Raw genomic sequence first — 23,135 nt, 5'->3', positions numbered from 1 at the left:
ATATAGTACAGACAAGAACATGATATCATATATCACGGGGAAACAGAGTCAGAGACAGATATTATCGCTTCACAGCTTATATATTCATCGGCTTAGTTAATATTTCATAGGGCTCTAAAAACCTCCTTCTCTAAATCGTCCTCCCTTCTTGGCAATAATAATTTAAATGCAGGGAGCCCCTGAGTGTGTCACCAGTTTGTCAGAGCCCACATGTAAATTATATGTGTATGTGCACACATATGTATGCATGGAGGCATCTCGCACGCGACCATAAAGGCACATAAAAAAAGCATGTCCAGGCATGCACACTGAAGCGGATACAAGCAGATGGGAAAATGTAAAAGCACATATTCACAAAAAAACTACAATTCTTTAGCATCTTTAGTTTTGACTTGCCAATTTCACACAAATAAATGTAGAGACCACACAGTTTCCCCACTAGTTATTTTCTATCTCCAAAAATGCAAATGTGACCAGAGGCTTGGCATCTGCCTGAGGGCTCGGTCGGCTGACAGTATGCATCCTGGGGAGTGATCTATTGATCCATATTCAATATCTGCTACACTCTCCTGCTCAGTAAAGTTGGGAGATGAATAAATAAGAAGCAGAACTGACAGTACATACAAGTACACTTGTGCCTCAGAGGACTGGCTGCTGCCTTAATGGTTTTACCCCAGTTTTTCTTGTGTTAATGCCCCCGGAACAAAAATTGTAAGCAGCATTGTAGAACACACCACAGACTTTACTGTCAAGTTTTTCTTTTTGAAATGGACAAAACAAAAGAAGTGAAAATAATCCCCTGTTTAGTAAAAACAATTCTCTCCCAATTTGAGAATTCATACGTTTATAAGTGCTATAAATATGAAGTCAGGGGGAGCGAAAGGAAGAGAAAGGCACCGGGGGTAGGAGGTGGGAGTTGTCAGCAGCGATACATCTTTCATCTCTAACAAGGTCTGAAAGCAACAGAAACACATACATTGACAACAAACCCTAAGAACACCACTCTCCGCCTTTCACCTTATCCCTTTCCCTTCGCTGTCTGGCATGATGTGCATCAGTCAGTCTCACATCTGTAGCCCATGTTCTGTGCTCACACTCCGGTCTCTCCACTGTGCTCCTCCACACAGATGTGCCCAGCAAGCGATGTGCGGTGTGGAGCAGTGTCCTCATTAGAAAACAACTACAAGGCTGGTACAGTAACTGACACGTGCAATGACAAATACAGGGGCTGTAAATCCACCAGTGACACATTATTAAAGTGATTATTTTGTTGAATATAAATCTCCAATATTCAGACGGAAAATGACACAGCTTGATTGAACTGTTAAACAGATGTAGTAGTTTGATTTGTGAAAAGGTCACATGCAGGATGAGACGGTGGACCTCAAGCTGTGTGTGTGTGTGTGTGTGTGTGTGTGGGGGTGTGTGTGTGTTTGTGCATGTGTGTGTGTGTGAGTGGGTGCGTGTGTGTGCGTGTGTGTTTGTGCGTGTGTGTGTGGGGGGGTGCGTGTGTGTGTGTGTGTGTGTGTGTGAGTGGGTGCGTGTGTGTCTGTGTGTGTGTGTGTGTGTGTATGTGAGTGGGTGCGTGTGTGTCTGTGTGTGTGTGTGTGTGTGTGTGTGTGTGGGTGCGTGTGTGTCTGTGTGTGTGTGTGTGTGTGTGTGTGTGTGCGTGTGTGTGTGTGTGTGTGTGTTTGTGTGTGTGTGTGTGTGTGTGTGTGTGTGTGTGTGGGTGCGTGTGTGTCTGTGTGTGTGTTTGTGTGTGTGGGGGGGGTTGGGTGTGTGTGTGTGTGTGTGTGTGTGCGTGTGTGTGTGTGCGTGTGTGTTTGTGTGTGTGTGTGAGTGTGTGTGTGTTCTGGAGGGAGGGCGGGGGCAACAGTTGTAGGCAGACACTGAGAAGGAGAGAAGACGGAAATTACAACAAGTGAGTGAACTGTTGCTCTGCGAATAAAGTCGCTCTGCGCCGGTTTGTTCCTGCACGTCGGAAGTGAAGTGCGAAAGTAATTTGTCGGAATCCGTGATTTCACCCGAAGGAGCACTACTATACGTCACTTTGAATTGTAGCCGATAAATGTTTCTCTGAGGAAAAAAGAAAACACACACACACACACACACACACGCCTCGTGTCTGCCCGGACCTCTCGGAGCATCCTCGCAGAGAGTTGTCCGGCCGGAGTCCTGACCGAGATGCTGCGAGTTGAAACATCCGTCTGACTCCTGTTCACCCGAGGAGAAGGTGCAAGACCTCAGTCCATCTCTGGAGAATTTCTTTGGACCACTTTTCCTGCAGCGTTCGCATCCGAGCACCGCAGCACGAAGAGCCACTGACCACGGGGCAGAGAGGAGCGATCAGGTCTCTCGGTGAGTTCATGTCTTTTGTATGAATTTCTCAAAAGTTCGCCTCAGAGATCTTCCTGTCCTCTCGTTCCGACTCAGGCTGATCGCGGTGATTGGAAAGGAATCACTTCAGATACTTCTTTATTGTCCAGATTTATTATTTGTGCACTAAAAGAACTGACTTGTGGAGCATATGGAATCTCGGCCTGTGATAATATCAATGTGCAGCGATGACTGTTATAGCACTGAGGTTTCCCATTTATTATTTTGTTATCTTTATGAATAATAACAGAAATGTGAAAAATAGCCAGGGCATTATCGAAAATCCCCCTGTTGTCTGTGACATTTTCCCTTGTACTTAAAATTCCTCAAACAAATCTAAATTTGCATTCATTACAAATCCAAGTATTTATTTGTAAAATTTCTTCTACGTTTTAAAATTCAAATTCAATACATGGCAAAGGGATGTGGTTTTGTTCGTCCGTGACTGCTTATTGTAATATATGTGTGCTTTGGGTTTTTTCCTTCCAGATTGCAAGAGATTGGATGATTTGCGGTGATGCTGCAATAAAAATGTTTTCTGCTTCATCCAAGCTGCATTTCAAACAAGAGTCCTCATATCCAATGCAATTTGGCCTGCATGGCCTTTCTTCAGAATTTGCCTTGTTATGACCTGCAACATATCTGTACTTTGAATGGAGGAGTAGACTGCTGAAAGAGATAAAACCCCGGCTCCCTCAAACAACGGATGTATAGAGAGCTGTTAGCCCATCAACAAAAACACAAACAGAGAGGAAGAAAGACAAGATCTGGGATTTAGCAGTTTCCTCCTTCTCCTCGTCTCATTCCCGGACAGACAAGTAAAGCCAAAGCGCCCTTCCTCGTATGTGTTGGGTGAGATGAACTCCAGTGGGAATGCTGTCGACCCCACCTGACAGCTCTCTGCCTGAGCAACTGAAAGCTTTTCACAGGAGCTTACACAGCTGGGTTAGAAAATAAAAGTAAAATAAAAGCTAAACATTTCAATTGCGTTGCTCATTTTTGACAAATACATTTAAATATTAGTTGTTTTTGCCTTGCAAAGTGATGTCTCATCTTTAGATAAGTGGAAAGCCCTCATACACAGTGAGCCAGAGGAAACGGAAACAACCAGAAAACAAATGTACTGAAAATCAGGAAATGGAAAATTGTATATGTCATTCTTCCACAGACTGCTGATCTTTTCCCCCCTGCTTCTGTCTGAGGCTTGTCTGTCCCTATACTAGAACAGCCTCCTCTTCTTTTCTCCGCCCAACACAATCACGCATCTCCCCTCTCGATCCTGTAGTTACTTCCTACCCCGAGTTCAGTCTGGCCGGCACAACCATTCCAGCCAAGGGGGAGGAGGATTTCCTCACGCTGGCCGCCTCCCGGCTCAGCCGCAAGAAACGCGTCATCGGGGCTGGAGTTGGCGTGGCCATGGTCCTGGTCTTGCTGGTGGCCATTCCCCTATTGGTCCACACCACCAAAGGGGGAGGGTCCGGAGCAGGGGGCACACATTATGAGAGGCTCGGGACCTGCAAGATGGTGTGTGACCCCCCCCCACAAGGAGAGCTGACAGCCGTCTCCCCTCAGCCCCCAGACTTCCCAAACAGCAAGGGAAAACAAGGGTTTAGAGGGAGCCCTGGACTTCCAGGTCCACCAGGTCCTAAAGGGCCCCCTGGAGAGCCCGGCAAGCCTGGCCCACCTGGTCCACCATGGCCTGGACCCAGTGGCTACGGCCCCTCTTTCTACAGCCCCAAAATTGCCTTCTACGCAGGCCTCCGGAAACAACATGAAGGGAGTGAAATACTAAAGTTCGATGATGTGGTGACCAACGTGGGGAACTACTACGAGCCGAGCACTGGCAAGTTCACCTGTCCTCTGCCAGGTATCTACTACTTCACCTACCACGTCCTGATGAGAGGTGGTGACGGGACGAGCATGTGGGCGGACCTGAAGAAGAACGGACAGGTGAGTGTGGGTTGAGGTGGGTGCGATCGTGTGGCTGAAGTGTCCCTTGAACTTTTGATCTCAGTCTGCAACTATTAACCCACAGAATTGTTATTTGGTGAAACTCTTTTGTACAGTTTGTGTGAGAGAATTTGATCCAGTATCCGTCTGTGGACACAGTTACAGCAGCAATTCAATCATTTGATCTTGTACGACATCGAGCGTACAGGATAACAAGAAGTCACCTGGATTAAATGACAAAATAAAGAGTTTAGATGGAATATTGTTGACTATTTATTCAGCCAACAGTAATACTTATCATGCGGATCAAAATTTTAAATTACAGGTTTAAAAAATGCTTACATTCCAGGCTTTGTGAAGGCCTTCCCCTGTCTTGCAAGCAATTCTTATGGTCACAATTGGATTTTGCGCTCTGGCACAAATAGCCCCGCCTCACATGCAAACTTGTTCTGTACAAGACTATAAGTCTGTACTCAGATATCCTGTTGCTGTGCTTCAGTTTGAGTGCTACTGTTCACATTCACGCTTCTGCTCTTCCTCTGGGATTTTTATGAAATGACCCTGTGAAAATCTGCCAACCAATACAAATGCAGGCATGAGGTTGACCAATGAAATAGTTAATGCCTCATTGCAGGTCTGCTCACTTTATGTCTTACACGTCCCATATTTTATATTAATGGTGCCCCTACTCTCTTCAGATTTAATCTGTAAAATCACATCTGTAGCATGATAATATGCTTGGCTTCACTTGATTATGTTAAGTGTAATATATTACACTTAATTATGTGAACACCATTGCTAGACAAGAATTAACAGAATGGATGTCTACTTGTTTCTATGTTATCCAGACTTCAGGGTTTATGAATGGGGAGAAAAGCACCAATAGCAAAAGTGAACAAATGAAGACAGTAGAAAATAAAAGGGACTTCTTTGAGCTGTGACACTTTGAAAAAAGAAAAACAAATGCTGCTGGTGAGGTCGAGCTAATATACTGAATGCACAGAAACAGTCTGTTATTTACGAAGCAAACCTTTAGGTTGTCACAAATGATTTTTTTTTCCAATTTATTTTATTTTAATTTAGACCTGGCATTAAAAAGCTTCATATCCAAATTTTATCACAGTATGATTTTAACCTGGTTACATTTACACCTGGTACAAATATGTGTCTCCAGTCCACATTGAGCTGCGATAGCGATCTCATCAGATTGTGGTGTCACACTCACGTCACCTCCTCTCATTTGCGCAGGTCCCCCGAAAAAAAAGGCAACAAAAAAGATAGAAGAAGAATAGTAGAAGATGATAGCCATCTGAGGTGTCGCGTTATTGTGTTTGCTTGCGTTTTGATTGACCTCTACTTCACTCCATCCTCATGTATCCTGAATAACGTCAGGACCGAGGAGAGGACTGATGTGCGTGCTTACTAAAATATGCTTACTATAAATATACATTACCATACAGTTGGTTTAATACTGTCGCAATAGTGAATTGAAAAGACCTCTCCACATTAGCGGCAGTCATCTCAGTTGTTGACGAAAACCTTTCAACAGCTCTCCCCTCTCAGTTATCATGTCAAACCTGTCTGGTATTTAGATAAATGGCTTTGATTGGCAGGAACAAGAACGGAGACTAGACCAATCTGTGAGAGCAAATAAACATGAGCTTGCCAATAGATCTGGTTTCTGGACTAAGTTTATATAAATATACTTCCTTGAATGACCTTGAGCTTGAGAAAAGCCAACAAACATCGTAAAAGATTCTTAAATAGACTGAATCTTACCACTGTAAAGTCCTCCCGCATTCTCACCTGTTCAATGCAAGTGGACTGTGCACATGTGCAATGAAGGTGATCAAAACAGCACGAAACAACATGGTGAAGACCTGGAATGGCCCTGGAATCATAATGCAGTTTCGAGTAAAGTTCAAATTAAATGACTCGTGCTGTTCCTCAGCTATATCACCGCCCTGTTAAATAATACAGTTCAATCATAAAATGTGACGACAAAGAAAGAGAAACAAAAACAGGATGAGATTAGAAACAGGGTACGGACTAAGAAGTGCCAACACTGTACAGTAATTAATTGTACAACTTGTAAACAATGGGAGGGGGAGTGAAAGAGAGAGGGATTGACAGCCAAGCGATCAAGAGGATAACAGCCCTCCAAGTCTCAGTGGAACAAAGCTAAAATGCAGCAGCTGGCTACTGTCCTCTGAGGAACTCTGACTTTACCACTAATAAATAAACAAGTACAAAAGCCTGGAAATAGCCTTGAACACAACCATCTGGAGATGTGTGACAAGCTTGAGGTACTAAGCCCTCACTCTGTTGAGGAACTCTGATTCTGACATGTGTGCTGCAGAACAGAGGACTGATATCCTGGGGATTACCAGAGAAGAAGAAGAAAAAACACAAACACGCTTTGCATTGTTACAAGCCAGGTCAAACTGAACTGAGAGCTTGCTGAAACAAAAGTTGTTTCTCTACACATAATTCACATGGTTCGTGAACAATATGCTGCTGAGCAGTGCGTCAGCCTGCTGGGCTGCTGTTCACTCATAAGTTTAACTGAATCTCCATCTTCAAAGACTTTAAATACGTATATGAATATGGCAGGGGAGTATCTGAACCGGTTTCATGGTAGATTTTTCCAATAATTCTTTGCAAAAAAAAAAGTCCAGTTTATTACACTTTTATTTGACAGTAGAGTTGCAACTTATGATTGATTTCATCATCGATTAATCAGCCGATTATTTTCTCGATTAATCGATCAGTTGTTTGGTCCATAAAATGATGAAAAATATCAATCGTGTTTCCCAAACCTTAAGATGATGTTTTGTTTAGTCCACAGACCAAATATATTTAGTTATAGATGGAGCAAAGAAACCAGAAAATATTCACATTTAAGAAGCTGAAATCAAAGAATTTTGACTTTGTTTTCCCGATAAAGATTACTTCAACCGATTAATCAACTATCAAAAATAATTGGCGATTAATTTAGTATTTGATTACTAATCGATTAACTGTTGCAGCTCTATTTGACAGTGTAGAGATTGTATGGCACCTTGAATGTTGATGTTACATTGGTAGAAATTTTAACCCTCAGGCTAACAGAGTGCGTTGTTCTGTGTGTTATGGCTTTTTATATCCATTATTATTTTGCACTACTTCTCTTCCCCACCATTCATTGCAATCTTAAATTAGCAACAACGCTAAGATGTCACCAACAACAACACAGCACTTAAGTACTGTACATCATTGGGCCAGCTGCTGGGGGCTTTACCCTTATGCACACCAGGTTCATTGTTTGTTATTTAGCTGAAAAAACCTCAAAAACCTTTCAACAGATGTCAGTAAGATATTTTTCCCCCATGAACATGTCTTAGCATTTTTCAGATTTCAAGCCGCATTTTTAGTATTTCCTGCTACATGATGGATGAAAGAAAACAAAATCTAGCATACGATTGTTACCATGATTATATCAAGATTTTCTACAACAATGTGTATTTTGTGCAGATTTGGATCCAAAAGCAAATAATAAATTGGGTCTGAAACTAATGAATTTTTATTGATTAATGCATCAATTATTTTAGGGACATGTTTTATTAATGGATTAACCTTTCAATGGTTCACAGTAACATCTTCTAACGACTTATTTCGAGCTGAATTCTCTTGCATTTGATACTCTAGAGACAGAAAATTTGGCATTTTGGCTTGAAAAATGACTGAGACGATTATCTTTTCTCAAAATACTTAATGCATTTGGAACGCATTTCAATCAATCACATATAATGACAAAATCTGCATCAAAGTACACAGTTTTTTTTAATTGAATTATGCTCTAACTGAAGAAACAAAGAAAATCTTCAAAACGCCTTAACTTGGTCTCTTATTAAATGTCTATCTGCATCACAGATAGGAATTGTTTTCTTTCACTGGAATCCGCTATAGTTTTTTTTCCCGGATGCACTGCTGTGCTCCAAATACAAGCATAATTACATAGTAGAGCTTTTATGTGACTGTTAAAGTCCATAAAAATAGTTATTCCTCAATTCATTGACTTGGATGTGCATAAAGTCTAGAGTAAAGAGGACGGACAGTTAAATGCCAGATATAATTGGAGGACTTGGTTTGTTGCGTGCCTTCACAGACATTGTGATTCCTGTCTTCTCCTGCTGTTAAATTTTTCATAGCTTTTAGATGAGATCTTCTCCCCCCACCTGTGCCCCTTCTTTACACACACACACACACACACACGCGCGCACACACAACCTTTATACTTTTACGGTCCATACTAGCTATTGACTCCTTCCCCATTAATTATCTTTTCCATCAACTAAATTATTTAACCCAATTGAGTGCTGATCTTTCCCCTCAGCTTCAATGCAATGGGGTTTTTTTCTTCTTTTTTTTGTGAATAGACAAGTGCTCTGGCAGCAAAGTGAACTGGCGAGGTCAATGAGAAAAACCTTGAGGATAATATTGAAAAAGTTGGTCAATCGAGAGACGGTGAAGACATTCAACCAAAAAATGACTCCCTTAGTATCAATACCGTAACTCTTCTGTTCATGAAGTGACTTTCTTGCACTGTGAGAATTGGATCATGAGTGAGAGCATATATTTAAGGATCAGTCTTACATTTTTGAAAATATGCTCATTTGCTTTCTTGCCAAAAGTAAGAGGAGAAGATGCCTCTCTTGTTTCTGTATGCAAAATATGAATTTGCAAGCAGCAGCTGGTTGGCTTAGTTTAGCATAAACTGGCAGCAAAAAAATTTATGTACTCCTGTCTCCTCCTGTCTTCTCTGGAATGAGCAGCAGAGGGCGACTCCACAGGTTCCAAAAAGGAAGTCTGTCTCTATGACTCTACTTCTCACTTGATTTATAACGTCAGTAAACATTTTCATGAGGAGTTCATGTTCTCAATCTTTACTTTCAAGTCTTCTCCAATACAGCACAATGTTCATTTTGTAGATGATGGTCTCCTTGAGAGTAAATTAGACGTTAAAGCACGGTATGCATTGGGATGTGGATATAGCGTGATTGACAGTTAGTCTAAAAGGTGCAGGTGTATGTGGACGTGTAGTGGACCATCTCTCAGTCAGGCCCTCCCACCACTCCTCCAAATATGGATACTCCTGGTTTCAAAACAATTTGGCACTGGTCAAAAAACCTGAGGCTACAAAATGGCAGTTCACAAACCAATGGGTGGCGTCACGGTGGGTTGTCACTTGATTTCTGACCAACACTGAAAAATCAAGCGGGGGTGCGTGCGTGCGTGTACAAGTATTGTCAGACTGATATGTATGGTATTGATCAATGTCTTGTCAAAGGGAGCTGAGAATAAGACATATCCTGGGGAGAGATCACTGCTGAGACAGGCAGGACACAGACAAGAGAGCTGACAGAGAGCGACTGAGAGAGAGAGAGAGAGATGGATGGATGTTATCAGGAGAATGGGCAGAGGAGGATGAGTGAAAAGGTAACGTCCTCTGTCCTCACTGAAGGGGGGAACTGAGGAGAGGGGATGAAGCTGCGTAATCAGACATATGTCAACCACATATGAAACAAATCAAACATATCTGTCTCTCATGTTTAGCTAATGAAACATGCTGCGGATGTGCAAGCTCCGAACCAAGTTTGCAAAGCTCATTCGCTTAATGCAACTAATCCTCTTCACTCAAAGTGCCCCATAACTCATCAAAAGATTGGTGTCGAGGTAGATGACCTTTTCAATGGATATATAATTCACCACCAATATGTACTTTGCCCTTTACAGCGATGACCATGGTGTGGGAGTATGAATATTTATGGCTGGTCCAATATGGGTGAATCTGGGTTGGTCATCTGGTCACACACACACACACACACACACACACACACACACACACACAAACACACACGCGCACGCACACTGTAGTTTTGATGATCAGTGCCATAGTAGCATTTCAACATTTCATCTATTGACACTCGGTAACCTCATTAAGTGGCAGTGGCATTAGGTCGGATGTGACCTACTGCAGAATGAGACTGGTGGAAAGGTGGTGCCTTATTAAAGAGCAACAAAAGTCTCCGACATGTGGCTCAGCCTTAACAATGTAAGGTGTAAAGGTTAGAACGGAAGATGAATTAAAGGTGGAGGAAGAATGTGTGAACTTAAAGGTGCACGGGTTGGAAAAACAGAAGTGTATAGGCTCTGATAAAGGTGGATAGGTCGATTTTTATTCTAGTGTACCGGTTAATAAGTGTATTAAAGGTAAGAGAACAAAGTAATAAATATTGTCTGGATTTCAACCAATAAACAACAAAGACAATGATCATTTCCATTGCGATAACCATAAAAGCTCTACAAATCATTGATTTTTTTATGTAACTGAAACCCAAGGTTTACAAGTTAACATAAAAATAACTTATAAGATCTACGAACTAATTAGATGATTTAATATACCACTTAAAAGTGGTGGCAATGACAAGCTTGGGCTGAGTTAGAAAAGAGAAATGAGTCGGCTCCTGTAGGAAGGTGTAAGCTGCTAATTAGAGTATGTCAGACAAGGTGTCGATGTGGGTCTCAAGTGGCACTTCATGAGACAGTTTCAAATGTATTTTATTTTGGCACTTTCATAGCGTATCTCCCTCCTTCACAGTTCTGTGCATTGGTCGAATAATTCATATTCAAGATCAATGTTCTTGTGCATTGCCTTGCTTCAGTGTCCGACAATGACCTGACATTATAATGGGGAACATTTTGTGATAAAGGATAAAAGCCTGTCCTTTCAGGCTGCATTTCATGTAGAGCAAATAGAAAGAATGCTCTTCTGTACCCCAGCCCTTGTTTTTTTCTTCCCACTGTTTTTCCTCCTAAAACACACGGCCATTATTTTCCTATATGTTATAATGGCCTCAGCCATTATATTCTGCAGACTGAAGGGTTTTGTCTGGTTGTTATGGTGTTTTGTCATTCCTTTATAGTGGCTTGCCTTTGCCTCCCCATTATGTCATTACCTCTGCTCATCAAGGAAGCAGGATTCGGTCTCTTTTATTAACAGCAGTGTTTCCACAGTGTTGGTAAGCATCTGGGCTAACATTACTAATGCTAAAATGTGCTTTTAATTACTAAAAATTTCCTGAAAATGTATATTTGCAGTGTATGTGATTAATGATGACTGCGAGGCCGTTAGTCTCTAGAGTATTGCTGTTTGTGGCCCTGCATACTGTGCATCCACAGCAGGTGCATGTGCACGCACTACTGTATAACACACTGATTTATTGTGAGACAGTCAACAATGTGCTGTAAAGGAATAGTATAATTTACCTTTAGAACTGAAGCTCAGCTTTTGCTGACTCTCTGCAGGTAGGCTGTCCATAGAAGCCATTTATAGCCAATTAAGGCATCTTCTCTCCCCTCAAAGGTTTCACCATAGAGCCAATTAGGGACTTTCTAATCAACATCTTTACACCTGGGTCTCGAGTGTCATGGCAAAATATTAGCATTTAGTATGCCAATTAGTGTGTAAGTCTGCGGCGCAGGGGAAGGGTCGACCTGTGGAAAAAGAAACAGGATACCTCGGTAGTTGGCATGGATGGAGGCAGAGATAACACAGTGGTTTTTACAAAAAGGGCCATTTCAATTGCCCTTCTCCTCTCTCCCAGTTCACCCTTAGAGGTCCCTCAGGTAAGTTTAAGAGACCCCGTCTCCATCGCCTCGCTCCACTCTGAGAGGTCTGTACATCACAGTGAATGAATCCTGTCAGTTTTATTACCACAAGATCAAGGCACCGCTGCGAAACCAAACAATACTGAAAAAAAGACACGCCCATCTCCCCCCGCTCTAAAATAGGCATGCTTGATCAGTTTGTTATCCAGCAAGGCGCCCTCCCCATCACTCAAAGGCCTCTCTCAACTTTGGCCTCCTATATTCAAATCCTGTGCCAGGACTGCTAAAGTGCATGCAGCTGCTCGCCCAAATGTGTGTCCCTGTCCAAATTTCTGCTTTCACACCCTCCTTTTCGCTACATAATCCTTTTTCTCTCCTCAATTCTCGCCCTGGATTTCAGTCTTCTCAGAGACAAAGCTCACAAATAAATATTGTGAGCACTCAGTTTGGTATATTGGGTCGATATACATGAAAATGGTAGAGATCCTCGGCGAGCTAAATTTCAAATACAGTATGTCAGCCCTTAAATAGTGGCACACAACTGAAAATGTAGATTTTATTGAGCATTAAACTTCCACTGTCAATGACTAATTTCTGTACTCTCAGTTTCCCCACTCCCTCGTTCTCTCTCTCACCTCTCACTGTCTGTCTCTCCCCATTTAATGTTCTCCCCCTAATAAGAAGTGGAGGCAGTGTAATCTTCTCTGTTGTCCCGTGGGTCTCCCTTCTCCCCAACAGCAGCAGATCAAGTCAGAACAGCATTGGGCCAACAGACAGAAATTCACTCCCTTGTCGCTATCAATCTCCGCCACTGTTGACAATAATCCTGATTTGCCTTTCCCTCTTGTTTTCACTCCCAAAGCCCCAGTGTATCCTGCCCACTTTAAGAAAACAAGGTTTTCCTGTAATTGTTACTGACAGCAAAACCTGTAGATTCCTCCATGCTGGTGTTCTGCAATGTGAACAGCTCAGCCTGGTCCAAGAAATTATTATATGTTTCATAGTTTGAGGAGGAAGTGATACTAAAATTAATCGAAAGTGACAATAATGTAAAATTCCTGCCAAAGCATCAGCAAACATAGAAAGAACTTTTCTACAACTTTTCTGTTGTATGAACTGTATGAACTCTTTTCTGTCAATTTGAATGACATTCGTAATTGTTATAATTATAGCTCTCGAGAAAGTGAATTATTTCCCCTTGAAATTTAGAGCAGAAAAATAAAATAATGTAAAAAGTCAAAGACATATAGCAAAGGATGACTGAAGTTTAATACTACTGCTGAATTGCAATACTTCTACTACTACTAATAATAATAATACTTATAATTGTCATTATTATGTCAGATTTCATAGTGTAAAATGATTCCTCTGACTGATATATCAGTGCATGTTACATTATTCATTAAATTATTAATACAAATTAATCTGTGTACAAAATGTATATGTACAGCTGTCAGATACAGTAAATGTAGTGGATGTCATAATTGCTATGAAATATTTAGTATGAGCAAAAATAAATAGTCAATATCCAACCTCTAAATTATTCGTCTTTTAAATTTGTTGTAAGGCGGACGCCTCAGAAGACATTTAACACATTATTATACTTAATATTCATGATGCCTGTGATAATATTTAAAATCTCACACTCTTTCAAATCTGAGGATAAATGTATAGAATAGCAAATGTGTGGGTTACTGTATATATAGGAGGAGAATGTGAGCATGAATTAAACAGAAAGATAAAACAATAAATGTCAACGTCTCCACACTGTCTCACAGAGGCTAAGTAAACCTCTGTCTCTAATAAGGAAGTCAACCATAAAAGCCATAAATAACATTGTGTCCTTTTGGCTGGCAAATGTAATTAGCTGGTGTTCATGTTTAAAAGGCCATTTCAATGAGATGGTGTAAATATCACTGATGCAACTTTTGTTACGACCCTTAATTGTGGGCGATTGAGGTAGGAAGAACCAAGCATTATTAAATCAAGGCTTGTAATATTGTTTTCAATGCATATACAGTATAAAGAGGTAAGTCCACACTGCACTCATAGCAAGTTATAGCAGACTGTCTGCTTCTAACTAAAGATATTGTCAGGGGAATCATGCCGCTCAACCATGTAGACAGATGTTGGATGTACAAGATGTCAGAATCTCTTTGCTGTTGTATTTTTCCTAAAAACCTATTAGGTCTCCTCAGGGGAGCTGTTCCGTCCCTTCAGTGCAAAGCAGTCAGGATAAAATAGGAAGAAGAAAACATGTCTTATATGCTGTATAGTTTTTCACCGGTGTTCACTTGAGATTCATAAAAACAAAGACGAAAGAGAAAGGCTGTGATCTAGATTTAGAGCTCGAGTGTGTGTGTGTGTGTTTGTGTGTGTGTGTATGTGTGTGAGTGTGTGTGTGTGTGTAAGATCTTATCCTGACCTCCCACTAGTATTTCATGGGCCCATTTGACCACTGTAGCCTATCCTGTGCCCCCATTTATTGTGATTGTGTGGAGTTATTGAGGAGTTGGACCTATTAGGCCGGGAGCTGCCATGGCTGTCCGACTACCAATTACCGTAGTCTGCAGCCATGTATAGCCTGCCCTGACGCATCTGGAGGTAGAGAGGGGGGAGGGATGCTGTGAGGAGGGGATGGGAAAGGAGACAAGTGTGTGTGGGGGTGGGGGGGTTCTCAGGAGACCTGCCACAACAGCACGCCGTTAATCAATCCGATTTAGACCGGACAGGGACACACTTAGTCGCTGCTCCCGCCAACACTGCCATGGTGGGGGAGAGAGAATGTGTGCGTGACCTGCATCTCATTGGAGTGTAAGGATACAAAAAGATGGATAGATGGGTGCAGAATGAAGAGATAGAAATGGGGTGGCGAATGGGAGCGGGATGATGGAAGGGGCGTGAGGCGTGGAGCGAGAGACAACAATTAATGGAGTGATGTGAGTTGAATTAAAACAAAGGAAATGTATTGATTTAATTTTGTCTAAAGAGGGGGCATTAAAAATGTTCACCTTTTCTACATGGAAGAAACGCTTGTACAGAGAAAAAAAAGTGAGTGAGATTGATAATTGAAATGTGCAATAAAAAAATAAAGCTCATTATTGGATGAAGGGATGAGGAGAAATTGGGTAGTTTAGTCTTATTTGATTTGTCTCAGTGATCACAAGGGAGTCAGGGAGGCTTGATGTCTGGTGAAGATGATGGACCATATCCTCAGTCAGACCCAGAGCAGGAGACAAGGATGGAGTGAGAGTATCATTTGCATTCATTAATATGTATGTGCTTGTGTACTTTATTTTCCACTATTAAATGAATCGTCTGCTTGAATAGTTGGTTACTTACCCAATGATGGTGCCATTTATTATAAGGGGATTTGCTTGCTGCGTGCAAAAACAACTTAGAACTTGGAACGTAGACGGGGAATGATGAAATAACCGAACAACATAATTGATAAGGATGCCCCATTCTCCATCCAAGCAGCTGTATTCACAAACCGCAATGTGCGCAACTAAATCCTCATAGATACTTGACTGTTCATCTTGAATAAGATCTCCTGTTACATGAAATGAAATCTGTGCTGGCTGCTGCAGGTGTTTGACTTCATTCTCTTCTTAATGAAACTGCATGTATCCGAGAATCATTCTTGAAATATCCTGCCATTATTGGATCAGCACTCAACAGAATGGTATGATATTTCTTCTCTGGTATGTAAACATGTGCAGTAATTGTCCAATGGAACGACCTTGTTTTAAATGGCTGGTGATACCATTAAAGAGTCAACATCATGTTTAATCAGAGTGTGTTCCTCCTGACATAAACCTGTCCAGATGCAGATGCAAGGGTGAAGAATGACTCATCAGACCATATTGCTTTTTTAAAATTATGCAAGACTCCAGGTTCTGTAGTCCTCACACCAGATAATATATCCTATGTTGGATGGGAATTTCAGTAATTGCTGGATGCTGGGTGTTGGCCATTAATGCCAGTTTTACAAAGTTGTAGGGGTTTTGATTTCATTGATTTGTAATCTTGGTGTTGTTCATTTATATATATATAAATATTGGATGCTAAACATGGAGTGAACAACACCAAAATTGTGTGCGTGTGTGTGTGTTTGTGTGTGCTCACCAGAACACTGACCAGACACCAATTATGCTGTAACTCAGTTTTTTCAAATTTATAACCACTACAATTAATATATTCTTTATGCACTGCATGTACATATACAAGTGTGACATGAACCACTTGAAAAACAGTGATTTATTACCCCAAATTCCTAATACAATAAAAACTTATAGCCAAAAATGTTTCAGAGACTGTGAGTACCTAATAACGGTGATGAGCAATAGTAGCAGTTCAGTTGCATCAATCAAATTTCCATGCATCTGCAGTTTTACATTTTTATTCTATCCATTTTTTCAATATTTATTTTTCTACATTCATTGTATTTGCTGTGAAGGCTCGACACATGAACTGATGTCCTCCCTGATACCACCTGTGTAATCCGTAGACTTTTTTTTTTTTTGGCAACAGGTGGATCAGGTGTGAGGGCAACAATCCTGTGGAAAAATTGATAGTGACTAAGAAAGGTTGCGCTCTCTGATGGAGGCTTGAGGCCAAAGATCACTGCACATCTCATCTATCTGCCCAGTGGACAGGAAGGCATCTGTACTGATGACATTACACCAAGATCACAGAATGAAATGGCAACAAGTAAAATGGCAAATGGTTACATCCAGATAAAGTGAACCAACATTGTTGTAGGTGCAAGTTAGAACAAAATGAAACAAACAAAGCAAATAAATTGATCAGCCTATACATATAAACATCAGATGATCAGTTTTATTAGTTATATGCTAATTAATCTATTTTGAATATTTGGGGTTTCTACGCTGTGTGTATGTGTTGCATTAAACATAACTGGATTGCATTATACTTGCTTCCTTCACATGTAACATTATTGTTGATATGTCTGCTGTATCTATAGATTTTAATCCCATAATTAATATGAAGATGACTGTTTGTGAAACTTGTCATGTCAAAATCATGTTTTAAGAAGTGTTTTAAATGACATTAAAGATGTTGCCTGTGTGTTCTCAATTGGGCTCGAACACTCTTGGTCACTAGTTAAAATCGAACCAGCAGAGCTCCAACCAAGAATCTGAGTGAATGTCAAGGCACATAAGGGGCGATAAAATGTGGAGCAAGGCCATTAAATGCTTTAAAAGTGATGAGTAAAATTTTAAAAGCAATGAGGAATGGCAGCTAGTTTAAGTTGGCATGAATATGGCTTGGTTTCGGTTAACATCTGTGCAGCAGCGCCCTGTACAAGTTGGTGTTGGAGCTCTAACAGATGCATTAAGTGTATTACAGTAGTCTAGCCAGGAGAAAATGAATGAATGTATGTATGACCCGAGGTAAATCAATGGGCAACAGGAATGATCTGAATTGGCTTCTTTGGGTTGAAAAAGTTACAGAAATGAATATGTCCACAATCAAAGATAACAAAACAAAGCAATTTAAAAAGCCTGTGATAATTATTTTTCTTGTGTTTATTTATTAATTTATTGAATGTATTAATGCAATGAATTGATGTTAAGTGTGCAGAAGCTTGAGATTAATCGAAATCCTGCAAAGCATCGAATAATTGCAAAATATTTATATCAGCATAAGTGAAGAGTTACATTTTTCAACGAAACTCTGCTGTGCTGAAGATTTTCACTTGGTCGAGAGTAAAATTTATGATGGATATAATGAATTTGTTAGATTGAAAGATATTTGATATCAGTGCAACATGTGGGAGGCCGCTGCGGCTTTGGAGATAAGATGCCTGGTTAATACCAAAAGCCACAGAGCTCCAGCAACATAAACTCAGACCACAAAAAGTCTGCCAAACAAACACACCCATTACATCAACGATCTGCTTTCCCTGCATCAGCTTTTCGACTTTCAAACCTACAAACCTATTTCTTGTCTTTATCTCAGGTGCGGGCCAGTGCAATCGCTCAAGATGCCGATCAGAACTACGACTATGCCTCCAACAGTGTGATCCTGCACCTGGACGTGGGGGACGAAGTGTGTGTACAGCTGGACGGCGGCAAAGTTCACGGGGGAAACACCAACAAATACAGCACCTTCTCTGGCTTCCTCATATACCCAGACTGACAGTATACTCATGTTAATATACTCTCTCTCCTGTAATCAAGCAAAAAGTTTACTCTCCATTCTGCATCTAACACGCCATGCCTCCCTAATGTAATTTGTTCAGTACACGAACCATGAAATAACATGATTAAGTTAATTTGTGTAAAAATGAATATAGTATTGTATATACTAGCAGTTAACCTTACTTCTGATACACACGCTTGTGCAATCTGCGCCACGTACAGTATGTGTGAGCATGGCCAAAATATATGATTAACATCTGTTTCACATGCACACATTCACCTGTACGCGCACACACAGGCGTGCACACGCAAACTGAACTCATCCGCTACTTATCAGTTGTTACACCGAGACAAGATGGCCGTTCTAGCCACCGGTCTGAAATCGACTGAGATGATCTCTGAATGTAGACTGCAAATCGAAGTGTGTGTATTTGGCTGCAGCCTCTCACCTCCACTGCTGTGAGATGGATTTCCAATATGGCGGTGGACACCAAACGAGAAAAGTCATGAATATATTGATCACAGCTGATAATACAGCCAACACCACGATCATAATCAGTGTGCTTGTACGTCCGTGTTCATGCCCGCGTGTAAACACGTGTGTGTTGACTCTTCAGTTTGTGTTGAGGCTTAAAAGCATCACGTCACTGTCAGTCTGACTTGCACAGTCTCTGACTCCTGTTAAGGGAATAGGTGTCAAGTTGTCGGTAACAGTCCCTTAACACACACAGTATATCGATATTGAGGTTTAGCTTCGAGATTTTCCCTGAGCCAGAGCTTATGGCAGCGTCTCATCATGTCCTGCTAATGAGCTGAGGCTTCCTCTGCTGCCTGAGTCACACTCGACCCCGGCCTCCGTAGTGGGCAGTATGGTGAATATGACTTCAATGAAAACAAGTTCAAATAAAGTTTGACATTTGTTAAATGCGCAGCTGTTGCTTTCTTGCCAGGAGCTGGATGAGAAGGTTGATACCACTTACAGAGCTGGCATATGAAAAAAAGAAGTGTGTAGTGGCTGTGGGGTCATATCGGCTTCGATTATGGGGATATCGACACACATTCTCAGGCAGTCCCTAGTTGACATTCATACTGTTGTACTGTGTTATTCACATGAAAATTGACTGTGTCAAAAATAAAAAAAACAGAGTTAGGGAGAGAAGTTCAAAACCCTGGATCTGCACAGTTCGCTAATCATGGCATAAACTAACGATGACCGTCAGATTGACAGTCTGGAAAAATGATGGCCTTGGTGTGAGGGGAGGGAAGTTATCTGAAGAAGCGGACTGGCTGCTTTATACCTTTTGACGGCGCCAGGCTGACTTTTTCCCTCTTTCTATGCCAGGCTAACCCAACCAGCTCCTGGTTCATACTTCCCGCACAGACAAGAGAGTGATATCACTCCTGTCATCTAACTCTCTGCAAGAAAAAGATTGATCTTAATTTCCAAGATGTCAAACCTAACTGATAGGTTTATTTATGGTGAAGGTACCCACCTGAAGATGTTGTTGTTAACCTTTTACTGCCATGTGCCATACCGTATAGATTTTCTGTGCCTTACACTTTCTATTCTATTTTTTAATTTTATTTAAGATATTATTCCGTCTTGAATCCAAGTTATACGAACAAGCTGATCCATAATAACAAACAGCTATCAGGATTTTTTTTTCTAATGAAATCCTCTCCAACACAGACAGTCCATGCAAATGTTGATACTCACTTCATTAAAATGCAGATGTTAACTGAGGACACTTACTGTGAATCTTATATGTGTGTGTTAACTGGTGTTAAATCACTGCTGTAAATAAAAGCCCGGGCCATGTTCATTCTGTATGGTGGTGACTGGGGATGAACAACCAAAGCATGTGGCTGTGTAATTCTAAATTTGCATCCCGAAAAATTATTTTAAAAAATGTTGATGTAGCCAAATTATTATATTCAACAATCCTAATTTTCCAAGATATTATGTTTAGATGGGATATATGTAAAACAAATTTGAACACATCTATTGTAGTTTTAGAAGAGGTGCGCTTCATATCGGCCCAATGATCTACGTGTTAAACTGTGTGACAGAGACTTTGTTGTCTTGAGTGACACTGATTCTGCCCTGAGGCCTGATAGCATGATGAGCCCTGATGAGTTTTGGATGTGAACTTTCTGATCGCCTTGTCATTCTTGTGCTGTGATTTGAAAAAACAAAAAAACATCCCGACATTGTGAATTATACACACACATCCCTGCTGAGTGGCTTTACATAGCCTCTGTGCCATGTTGTATCCTACTGTGTGTGTTTTTGGCGCTGTTACCTTTGTTCATGAGCAGTATGGATTCATTGTTGTCACTGTGTTTTGCAAGCTGAGTTGTGTGTATTTGTTCTGTATGAAATCAGCCTCGATTTTTCTCTGCCATTGACGACCACATATCACAATTTTAAAAAAATTGGGATTATTTTGCTGTAAAATCAGCGGAGTCTTAATTTTTCTTTATTCTCTCCTTGGACATTACAATAAAATCAAGGACTCAGAAGGCATCGGCATCTGTTGTGAGAAGTTCTTGCTGCTCAGGGTGTTTTCTTGATTGCAAAGATATCAGTGTTTTATCAACATTTATGTCCAACTCAAAGTTGATCGCGTTTTCACACATACTGTAGTTGCCAGTGTTACAATGAACTGCTTTATGTTCATATGTATTTATAATATACTATCCACTCATGAACTATTTTAGCTGTTGTATTGAATTCCATCAGATTGTAAAAGCCACTAGATTATTGTTAAATGATATGAGGGGACTATACATGCACTCTGTCTTCTGCCGTACAACAGACATGACACTGGTCAAAAAAAAAGGAAAGGAGAGGAAAAAAAGCAACTCTCAATCTCTTCAAATTCCAATAGGAGATATTTACATGTACATGTTATATTGATGGAATTAGTCTGACAGATAGAAAACGTAACAGTAAGTGAATAAAGTCAGTTTTGGTTTCTTTATGTTTATTAAAGTCAAACCCAGAGCTAGAGGGAGATTAGATAAAGTAAAAACAGAAACTGAAACACTTACTGAGACATAAGTAAGTATTTGGTGGTTTGATCATAAATCAGTCACAAACTATATTGATTTGATGCTCTGTCGAGCCATACTCACTGCACAGACATGACTTACTCACCATGACAATGGAAACATACTGATGGTTAATATCTACCTTGTCCATCTTAGTTTAGGAGATGCTATTGATTAGCACTAAAGGTTTTGCAGGTATTGGTCATAGACTACAAATCCATTGCACTTAATCCTGTTGTTGTCAAAGGGATAGTTTGATTTATTTGAAGTGGGGTTGTACGTACTTATCAATTGTCAGTTTATAACGTGCAGAGGATTTGGGTTGGCAGTTTGGAGGAAAAGGCAGGAATACTGACACAGAAATTGAGCCATGCTGAGGATGGGACCAGCAGCAAAACCATACTTTAGCCACCTGGAAATGCACTCCTAAAAACACAATACCAGACAAAGTGTTCACAACATATTGAATATTTCCACTGCTTTATTTTGCCATCAGACAGCTAATTCTTTAAGTACTACATTTTCCTTTAACTCCTGTATACCTATATTAAAGGCATGTAATGTGTTAGATCAACTATTTGGGTCAAAGAGAGAGCTAAAGTTACCTTTTCTAACAATTTGTTGGTGCATGTTTGTGCATCTCTCTTTTTACACTGACGGTTTATGTAAAAACCGCCAAAAAATATGAAAAATGTACACTTGTTTATCAGCACCCCTGCACCCATCCATCAGTTAAACTTCTTACAAGTTAATCAATCTACTTCCAAGGAACCAGAAACAAAATACATTTGATAATTTTTTGGTGATTTGAAAATATTCAATATATAGCGAAAACTAAAATTTATAGTTTTTCTTTTAGGAGGGCATTCTTAGGTGGCTAAATTTTATTTTAGCTGCCGTCCCCTGTCCACATCAGTACATGTGGACAGGCTCAGCTGCTGTGTCGATACTCCTGCCTGTTTGTTCAAACTGGGAGAATGTGGACCTAAATCTACTGCAGTTAATCAGTTGACTATGGACAAGTACATCATACAACCCCACTCCAAATAATCTGAACCATCAATTAAAGTAAATCAAATCTGGACCACAGTGGTGGAAGAGCCACGGCGCTATGGTGTGGTTGTAATAAACAGATTTGGGGTTGTGAGACTTTGTCAATTTCCTATATCAACAACCATTTTTGACGATATATTTTTCTTTAATATCACTGTAACATCCAAGGCTCAATATCTAATCATTTGTAGCATATCCTCCGCACTCTGGAGTGAAACATGCCCTTGTGGTGCTTCCCCAAAATTGGTGTATGTTGAACAATTTCAATGTAGCTCTTCTTTAGAGAAGTGGAGCCTGTGTATAGTTTCAAATTGCATTGTTACTTCAAGTTTATAATCAGTGTAATCAAAAAGTCTCACACCATTATCAAAGGTTTGTCATATGAATTCAGAACAAATTCTTTGAACAAATTCGTACTGAAATTCTATCTGATATCCCGCAGAAATTCAGCTACAGCAACTTGTTTGAAGGTATATAATAGGACTTGTTTCTGCACCTGATGCTGCTTTTACCGTCTGCAAAAAATTCCCTGTGAAAATGAAACACTGGATGAGGGGAGTTCTCACCTCACCGGAATAAAAACAAGGCGATGGATCTTTAATTAAAAATGAGAGGTAATACTATTCTGGATGAGGACGGTCTCGTTGAATGTGGTGCAAAAGAGCGGTTTGGGGGATACTGGACTTGGGGGAGTCAGTGGGGTTGTATCTCAGCAGTCCCCACCACCACCCCCGAGTCCACGAGTCCCAGGGCACCCTCCTCTCAGATTCCAGAGTTAAGTTAATTGGACAGGGAGAGAGGGCTGAGGAGGGAAGCGTTCAGCCCCATTAGCAATCTCCCTGTGGAAGGCTGAGCCGAGAGGATCACAGACTCACGAATAGGAGG

At 40.7% G+C, this 23,135-nt stretch overlaps 1 protein-coding gene across 1 annotated transcript; it reads left to right on the top strand.

Moving 5' to 3' along the window:
* Positions 1 to 1,906: 1,906 nt before the first annotated feature.
* On the top strand, positions 1,907 to 20,670 carry c1ql4b (complement component 1, q subcomponent-like 4b). Its single transcript, XM_035632832.2, has 3 exons — positions 1,907 to 2,358; positions 2,866 to 4,326; positions 17,962 to 20,670. Exons 2-3 carry the CDS (start codon positions 3,793 to 3,795, stop codon positions 18,139 to 18,141), a joined length of 714 nt encoding a protein of 237 aa, XP_035488725.1. The 5' UTR covers positions 1,907 to 2,358; positions 2,866 to 3,792; the 3' UTR covers positions 18,142 to 20,670.
* Positions 20,671 to 23,135: the final 2,465 nt, after the last annotated feature.

Source organism: Scophthalmus maximus, chromosome 6 (genome assembly GCF_022379125.1).
Source record: "Scophthalmus maximus strain ysfricsl-2021 chromosome 6, ASM2237912v1, whole genome shotgun sequence".
Lineage (NCBI taxonomy): Eukaryota > Metazoa > Chordata > Actinopteri > Pleuronectiformes > Scophthalmidae > Scophthalmus > Scophthalmus maximus.
This window is presented reverse-complemented; position numbering and strand designations above follow the sequence as displayed.